This window comes from Pelobates fuscus, chromosome 3 (assembly GCF_036172605.1).
Source record: "Pelobates fuscus isolate aPelFus1 chromosome 3, aPelFus1.pri, whole genome shotgun sequence".
In the NCBI taxonomy this organism is placed as follows: Eukaryota; Metazoa; Chordata; class Amphibia; order Anura; family Pelobatidae; genus Pelobates; species Pelobates fuscus.
Window position 1 is genome coordinate 291,977,726 of NC_086319.1, and position 9,730 is coordinate 291,987,455.

Below are 9,730 nucleotides of genomic sequence, written 5' to 3' on the forward strand. Positions count from 1 at the left end.
TCAGGGCATATTCTATGCATTTTTCCCAGAAGAATACCTAAAATTCTTTCTTTTTTTATTTCGATATCCTAGCAATATATGCAATATATTCGGTTTAACATACATCCAAAACTAGGTTTTCCTTATATTTTTTCAAAACCTAAACTAGTGTTTCTTGGGAACTCTCACAAGATAGCACTAAGGTAAACACAATGATCTTCTTCTACCTTTTATGTTTAAATGTAAACATTTGTCTTTTATCTGTCATCTACCAGTGAGTTAAGTCATTTTTGGCTTCTCATCAAGTTTTAAAAATCAATTGAGCTAGATTCATAAATCTAATTGTGAGAGACAGATTTTAGAGGGGAATCAAGTATTTAATAAGGTAGATTGTCGAGGTATTGAAATATTTTAATATATCTTAGTTATACATAAAATTCAGACAATCTCAAAATTGCCAGGGCCATTCATACCCATACTAATCTTTGTAAGAAAGCAGTTCAACATTAGAGCTTTATCTTGAATTGTAACACTTTTTACAGTAGATGTTTGAAAACCAATTATTTATTCACTTTAAAGTACTTGAATAGCATTGTTATCCATAAAATAATAAGGTTTGGGTGCATCACAATAATCAGGTCTTTATTTAATATTTTTTGATAAGCTTTTCAAATTATTTTTTTCAAAATATTAAAATATTAATATTAATAGTATAAAATCTATATATATATATATATATATATATATATATATATATTTTTTCAATTTCAAAATATTATGGGTTACTCCAACCACTATGGCCACTTCAGTAATATGAGGTGCTCATGGTGGTAAGATTATGTATGTGCAGGGTTTCATCTAGAAACACTGCACATACCAAGTACCGGTACATTTTTTATTTTATGCTGGGGGCTAGTCGCACGCTCTGCACATATGACTTAGGCAGCCCAGAACTCTGTTCCAGGCTGTCTAATATCAATTTTCGTCTGACAGACATAAAAATGTGCCTGCAAGAGGAAGAAAGCTTTCCCCTACCTCCATAATACTTTAAAAATAGACTTTAGGAAAAAAGGTTGGAGTAACCCTTTAAGATACTAAAACATTTTTCTAATTATTAAATCATTTTAAATGTTTATCAAAAAAATAGTAAATCATTTGAAAAGTTTATCCCACTATCTTAAATTGAGGCCTTAGTCATGAAAAACATACAGACATAATGTTTCAGGCATGCATGAGACCAGTGGCGTACACATGACCCATGGGGCCCCGGTGCAAAAATCGATCCGTGCCCCCCCCCCCCGCAGGGGCCGCAACACATAGCGGCGGGCACCTGGTCGCACGGGTTGCAGGGCTGCGACCCCTGCGACCGCGGTATGCACACACACTTAAAGGACCACTACAGACACCCAGATCACATCAGTTCAGTGAAGTGGTCTGGGTGCCAGGTCCCTCTAGTTTTAACCCTGCAGCTGAAAACATAGCCGTTTCAGAGAAGCGGCTATGTTTCACTGAGGGTTAATCCAGCCTCTAGTGGCTGTCTCATTGACAGCCGCTAGAGGAGCTTCTGCGATTCTCACTGTGAAAATCACAGTGAGAAGACGCTGACGTCACTAGGAAAGCATTGAGTAATGCTTTCCTATGGGTGGTTTGAATGCGCGCGCGCGTCTCTTGCCGCGCATGCGCATTCGGAGCTGAGGGGCGGAGGGATCCCCAGCGCCAAGGGAGTCCGGCGCTGGAGAAAGGTAAGTGCTGAAGACACACACTCTCATGAACAGACGCATACACACTAGCTAACAGACGCACATTTACTGACAGAGACACACTCAGCGACAGACATACATACTCACTCACTTACAAAACATACACTCTCACTGACAAACACACACTCACTAACAGACATCAAACAGACTCACTAACAGACACACACAAACACACTCAGTAACAGACACACACAGTAACACACTCACTGACACTCACTAGCAGACACACACTCAATAACAGACACACTCACTGACACTCACTAGCAGACACACACACTAACACACACACACACACACACACTAACACACACACTCTAACACACACAGACACTAACACACTAACACTAACACACACACTAACACACACAGACACACTAACACACACACTAACACACACACACTAACACACACACACTCTAACACACACAGACACTAACACACACACACACTAACACTAACACACACACTAACACACACGGACACACTAACACGCACACTAACACACACACACACACTAACACACACACTCTAACACACACATACACTAACACACACACACACACACATGTTTTTTTAAATGTAATCCCCCAGCCTCCTTACCTTTTGGAGTGCTGAGGGGATTCCCTGGGGTTCAGTGGTGCTCCTGGGAGGCCAGTCCTGCGGGCGGGCTGGCGCTTGCGAGGGAGCACTCTCCCCTGAGTGCTTCCTCTTCAGCTCCCTCGCGCGCCGCGTAGGGATGCCGGCGCCGGAAGATGACGTCACCTTCCGACTCTGCTATCAGTGCGGTGCACGAGGGAGGAGAAGAGGAAGCACTCAGGGGAGAGTGCTCCCTCGCGCGCCGCCCGCCAGGTGACACCAGGGCCAGCCTCGGGGGGCCCTGAGGTGGCCAGCTCCTGGGTACATACCGGGTCGCAGGGCGGCCGGGCCCCCTGGTGGGCCGGGCTTGGTCGCAGCCGCGACCCCTGCGACCGCGGTATGTACGCCACTGCATGAGACAATCTTATTAAGTGTTCTTGCATAGCAAGACCACTTAATGTTATCTCACATATATATTATTATTAAGTGTTCTTGCATAGCAAGACCACTTAATGTTATCTCACATATAGATTATTCTTATTCTTATTATAGCCAAATTTACCACCCTAACTCCTCCCACAGTTTTTACACTACATAGACCATAATATACCGAAACGTGCGGATTGTTCCCGATCGGATTGCTATTACTTTGTGGAACGTTTCGCCGAATGGTTCACGGAATATCGTCATTCTTGTGGCGAAATTGGTCCCATAGGAATGAATGGGAAAATTTTCAAAACTAGAGTAGGAGCTGGCAAAAGCAGAAAAATCAGGACATGATTTCTAAACTGCCACCACTCCCTCATTTTCAAGCCCACCTACACAAATCTTATATCAAAACGTTCCCTGCTATCACTAAATATGTCCACGGCTAAGCCATAGTCTGGATAGTTTTCACAATATGACCATTTGTTTCCAACTCATGCCGTCCATTTACATTCATTGAAACTCCACTCTAGCCAGGTCAAACTTGAAGGGCAATTTCTAAACTGCAACTGTGCATCAACATGTAGGTCTGGGTCTTGTGATTCTCACAATATAAAGCTCTTCGATGTAGGATGTATAGTTTTTAAAATATGACAGTTTAAAGATGGCAACCGCCAAAATACTCTGACCTGTGCCAGGCTGGAACAGCAAGTGATGTCATAGACAGGGCCTTTTGTACACCTGCTAATGTTTTTAGAAATGTATGTTTTAATGTAACTGTGAAGCACTTTGGGCAACAACGTTGCAATTAAATGTGCTATATAAATAAATAATAACAGTTAATCCGCCCACTCCAGTTGTAGACTACTGGTGGAGGCAAGAACACTTCCCACAATTTCCCCAGAAATTGTAGCTTTTCTAGTTATTAAGTGTTCTTGCATAGCAAGACCACTTAATGTTATCTCACATATATATTATTAAGTGTTCTTGCATAGCAAGACCACTTAATGTTATCTCACATATATTATTATTATAGCCAAATTTGCCACCCTAACTCCTCCCACAGTTTTTACACTACATAGACCATAATATACCGAAACGTGCGGATTGTTCCCGATTGGATTGCTATTACTTTGTGGAATGTTTCGCTGAATGGTTCACGGAATATCGTCGTTCTTGTAGCAAAATTGGTCCCATAGGAATGAATGGCAAAATGTTCAAAACTAGAGTGGGAGCTGGCAAAAGCTGAAATTTCAGGACATGATTTCTAAACTGCCACCACTCCCTCATTTTCAAGCCCACCTACACAAATCTTATATCAAAACGTTCCCTGCTATCACTAAATATGTCCACGGCTAAGCCATAGTCTGGATAGTTTTCACAATATGACCATTTGTTTCCAACTCATGCCGTCCATTGACATTCATTGAAACTCCACTCTAGCCAGGTCAAACTTGAAGGGCAATTTCTAAACTGCAACTGTGCATCAACATGTAGGTCTGGGTCTTGTGATTCTCACAATATAAAGCTCTTCGATGTAGGATGTATAGTTTTTAAAATATGACAGTTTAAAGATGGCAACCGCCAAAATACTCTGACCTGTGCCAGGCTGGAACAGCAAGTGATGTCATAGACAGGGCCTTTTGTACACCTGCTAATGTTTTTAGAAATGTATGTTTTAATGTAACTGTGAAGCACTTTGGGCAACAACGTTGCAATTAAATGTGCTATATAAATAAATAATAACAGTTAATCCGCCCACTCCAGTTGTAGACTACTGGTGGAGGCAAGAACACTTCCCACAATTTCCCCAGAAATTGTAGCTTTTCTAGTTATTAAGTGTTCTTGCATAGCAAGACCACTTAATGTTATCTCACATATATATTATTAAGTGTTCTTGCATAGCAAGACCACTTAATGTTATCTCACATATATTATTATTATAGCCAAATTTGCCACCCTAACTCCTCCCACAGTTTTTACACTACATAGACCATAATATACCGAAACGTGCGGATTGTTCCCGATCGGATTGCTATTACTTTGTGGAACGTTTCGCCGAATGGTTCACGGAATATCGTCATTCTTGTGGCGAAATTGGTCCCATAGGAATGAATGGGAAAATTTTCAAAACTAGAGTAGGAGCTGGCAAAAGCAGAAAAATCAGGACATGATTTCTAAACTGCCACCACTCCCTCATTTTCAAGCCCACCTACACAAATCTTATATCAAAACGTTCCCTGCTATCACTAAATATGTCCACGGCTAAGCCATAGTCTGGATAGTTTTCACAATATGACCATTTGTTTCCAACTCATGCCGTCCATTTACATTCATTGAAACTCCACTCTAGCCAGGTCAAACTTGAAGGGCAATTTCTAAACTGCAACTGTGCATCAACATGTAGGTCTGGGTCTTGTGATTCTCACAATATAAAGCTCTTCGATGTAGGATGTATAGTTTTTAAAATATGACAGTTTAAAGATGGCAACCGCCAAAATACTCTGACCTGTGCCAGGCTGGAACAGCAAGTGATGTCATAGACAGGGCCTTTTGTACACCTGCTAATGTTTTTAGAAATGTATGTTTTAATGTAACTGTGAAGCACTTTGGGCAACAACGTTGCAATTAAATGTGCTATATAAATAAATAATAACAGTTAATCCGCCCACTCCAGTTGTAGACTACTGGTGGAGGCAAGAACACTTCCCACAATTTCCCCAGAAATTGTAGCTTTTCTAGTTATTAAGTGTTCTTGCATAGCAAGACCACTTAATGTTATCTCACATATATATTATTAAGTGTTCTTGCATAGCAAGACCACTTAATGTTATTAAGTGTTCTTGCATAGCAAGACCACTTAATGTTATCTCACATATATATTATTATTATTAAGTGTTCTTGCATAGCAAGACCACTTAATGTTATCTCACATATATATTATTATTATTAAGTGTTCTTGCATAGCAAGACCACTTAATGTTATCTCACATATATATTATTATTATTATTCTTATTATTCTTATTATAGCCAAATTTGCCACCCTAACTCCTCCCACAGTTTTTACACTACATAGACAAAAATATACCAAAACGTGCAGATTGTTCCCGATCGGATTGCTATTACTTTGTGGAACGTTTCGCCGAATGGTTCACGGAATATCGTCGTTCTTGTGGCGAAATTTGTCCCATAGGAATGAATGGCAAAGCTAGAGTGGGAGCTGGCAAAAGCTGAAAAATCAGGACATGATCTCTAAACTGCCACCACTCCCTCATTTTCAGGCCCACCTACACAAATCTTATATCAAAACGTTCAGCTATCCCTGCTGCCACTAGAAATGTCCACGGCTAAGCCATAGTCCTGATAGTTTTCACAATATGACCATTTGTTTGCAACTCACGCCTTCCATTGACATTCATTGAAACTCCACTCTGCAAAGCTCACATTTGAAGGGCAATTTCTAAACTGCGACTGTGCCTTCATTGTTAATATCTCAGAGACATACTATACATCAAAATGTAGGTCTGGGTCTTGTGATTCTCACAATATAAAGCTCTTCACTGTAGGATTTATAGTTTTAAAAATATGACCGTTTGAAGATGGCAACCACAAAAATACTCTGACCTGTGCCAGGCTGCAGCAGCAAGTGATGTCATAGACAAAGCCTTTTACACCTGCTAATGTTTTTATAACTGTATGTTTTAATGTAAATGTAAAGCACTTTGGGCAACAACATTGCAATTAAATGTGCTATATAAATAAATAATAGTTACTCCGCCCACTCCAGTTGTAGACTACTGGTGGAGGCAAGAACACTTCACAATTTCCCCAGAAATTGTAGCTTTTCTAGTTATTCTTATTATTCTTATTATAGCCAAATTTGCCACCCTAACTCCTCCCACAGTTTTTACACTACATAGACAAAAATATACCAAAACGTGCAGATTGTTCCCGATCGGATTGCTATTACTTTGTGGAACGTTTCGCCGAATGGTTCACGGAATATCGTCGTTCTTGTGGCGAAATTTGTCCCATAGGAATGAATGGCAAAGCTAGAGTGGGAGCTGGCAAAAGCTGAAAAATCAGGACATGATTTCTAAACTGCCACCACTCCCTCATTTTCAGGCCCAACTACACAAATCTAATATCAAAACGTTCAGCTATCCCTGCTGCCACTAGAAATGTCCACGGCTAAGCCATAGTCCTGATAGTTTTCACAATATGACCATTTGTTTGCAACTCACGCCTTCCATTGACATTCATTGAAACTCCACTCTGCAAAGCTCACATTTGAAGGGCAATTTCTAAACTGCGACTGTGCCTTCATTGTTAATATCTCAGAGACATACTATACATCAAAATGTAGGTCTGGGTCTTGTGATTCTCACAATATAAAGCTCTTCACTGTAGGATTTATAGTTTTTAAAATACGACCGTTTGAAGATGGCAACCGCCAAAATACTCTGACCTGTGCAAGGCTGCAGCAGCAAGTGATGTCATAGACAAAGCCTTTTACACCTGCTAATTTTTTATAACTGTATGTTTTAATGTAACTGTGAAGCACTTTGGGCAACAACATTGCAATTAAATGTGCTATATAAATAAATACTAACAGTTACTCCGCCCACTCTAGTTGTAGACTACTGATGGAGGCAAGAACACTTCACACAATTTCCCCAGAAATTGTAGCTTTTCTAGTCTCACATATATTATTATTATAGCCAAATTTGCCACCCTAACTCCTCCCACAGTTTTTACACTACATAGACCATAATATACCGAAACGTGCGGATTGTTCCCGATCGGATTGCTATTACTTTGTGGAATGTTTCGCTGAATGGTTCACGGAATATCGTCGTTCTTGTAGCAAAATTGGTCCCATAGGAATGAATGGCAAAATGTTCAAAACTAGAGTGGGAGCTGGCAAAAGCTGAAATTTCAGGACATGATTTCTAAACTGCCACCACTCCCTCATTTTCAAGCCCACCTACACAAATCTTATATCAAAACGTTCCCTGCTATCACTAAATATGTCCACGGCTAAGCCATAGTCTGGATAGTTTTCACAATATGACCATTTGTTTCCAACTCATGCCGTCCATTGACATTCATTGAAACTCCACTCTAGCCAGGTCAAACTTGAAGGGCAATTTCTAAACTGCAACTGTGCCTTCATTTTTAATACTTCAGAGACATACTATGCATCAACATGTAGGTCTGGGTCTTGTGATTCTCACAATATAAAGCTCTTCGATGTAGGATGTATCATTTTTAAAATACGACAGTTTAAAGATGGCAACCGCCAAAATACTCTGACCTGTGCCAGGCTGGAGCAGCAAGTGATATCATAGAAAGGGCCATTTGTACACCTGCTAATGTTTTTATAAATGTATGTTTTAATGTAACTGTGAAGCACTTTGGGCAACAACGTTGCAATTAAATGTGCTACATAAATAAATAATAACAGTTACTCCGCCCACTCCAGTTGTAGACTACTGGTGGAGGCAAGAACACTTCACACAATTTCACAAGAAATTGTAGCTTTTCTAGTTCTTATGTATTGTGCTAAAAGACAAGGTGATTCTGTGTGAACAGTTGAATGTTTTTTATTAGCTGTCATAAACTGACTCGGCAAAATTTTGACCTCGGTTTTGACACAATGTTATGACCTTTAGGTTTTTATAAAGTCTCATCTTGATTTGCACCAATATGGGTCAAAATATTACCAAATTACTTTGTATGTACCTTCTAATAAGGGATTCATGAAATTACCCTTCTGTTACAATTGGGAATCTGGAGATCTTATTTTATACTAAGATACATAGAGTAATTCGCTGCCCACTCAAGTATCTGCCTTTATGCTGTTGTAAGTCCAGATGTACTTTTATTGAACAGCATTATTAAGCTTAAGGATTTGTTTCTTTTGCTTTTCAGGTATGTGATCACAAGACCACCCAAAAACCTTGTGCTTCAAGACACAGATCTGTTGTATTGTGTGGTTCCATACAAAGAACAGCCAGATACACTAGAATGTGGAGGGTCAACATCATTGGCAGTCACAGAGATTTGTTCCTTGAGCACAGAAGATTCTAATTCAGAGCACTGAAACATCAGCACCATTTTCATTAAATGCAAAGGCTCATAAATGTGTCCAAAACTCTTTTGTGTTTGCTCTAAGAATGTTGCACTTTTATGTAAATTGCAATTGAATTACTCTATATGGTCACAGTTTAAGGTTTGGCCTTCACCAGGTGTTAGCAAGGACCAGGGTGGGACTGGCCCACCTGTAGGGCCGGCGCTACCATAAGGCGGCCCAGGCGGCCGCCTTAGGGTGCACCAGCCCTGGGGGCGCAACATCAGGCTGACCGGAAGGAGGGAAGCACACTGCGCTCCCCTCCAGCCGGTTACTATTTGTAGCGTGGCCGAGCGCAGCCCAGAGATTCCCGCCAGCGGAGCCCAGCCTCGGCCTGCCCACCTCCTACACTGGTGTCAGCCGACTGCCGCAGGCTGTGTGGAGGGGGCGGGGATATGAATGACATCATATCCCTGCTCCCTGTGTACCACACAGAGCGGATGGCGCCCAGTTATGGGGCTGGGCTGCAGGACGGGACTCCACAGAGCCAGAGAGCATGCACCCCAGGGATCAGATTGAATTGATGTAAGTATGAAATTATGTATGTATGTATGTATGTATGTCTGTCTGTCTCTGTATGTATATATGTCTATGTATGTATGTCTCTGTATGTATGTATGTCTGTCTGTATGTCTATGTATGTCTGTCTCTGTATGTATGTATGTCTATGGATGTCTGTTTCTGTATGTCTAAGTATGTATGTATCTGTATGTATGTATGTCTGTCTCTGCATGTCTATGTATGTCTGTCTCTGTATGTATGTATGTCTATGGATGTATGTCTCTGTATGTCTATGTATGTCTGTCTCTGTATGTATGTATGTATGTATGTCTTTGTATTTATGTCTGTCTGTAT

The 9,730-nt window shown here is 40.6% G+C and overlaps 1 protein-coding gene across 1 annotated transcript in view; it reads left to right on the forward strand.

The window, feature by feature from the left end:
- The window catches only part of KCNU1 (potassium calcium-activated channel subfamily U member 1), a 105,348-nt gene extending 96,409 nt beyond the window's left edge, over positions 1–8,939 (forward strand). Inside the window, exon 9 of the mRNA XM_063445599.1 lies at positions 8,677–8,939. Within this exon, the coding sequence (XP_063301669.1) occupies positions 8,677–8,848 (172 nt within the window). The 3' untranslated portion in view covers positions 8,849–8,939. The remainder of the gene's footprint in view (positions 1–8,676) is intronic.
- The last annotated feature ends 791 nt before the right edge of the window (positions 8,940–9,730 follow it).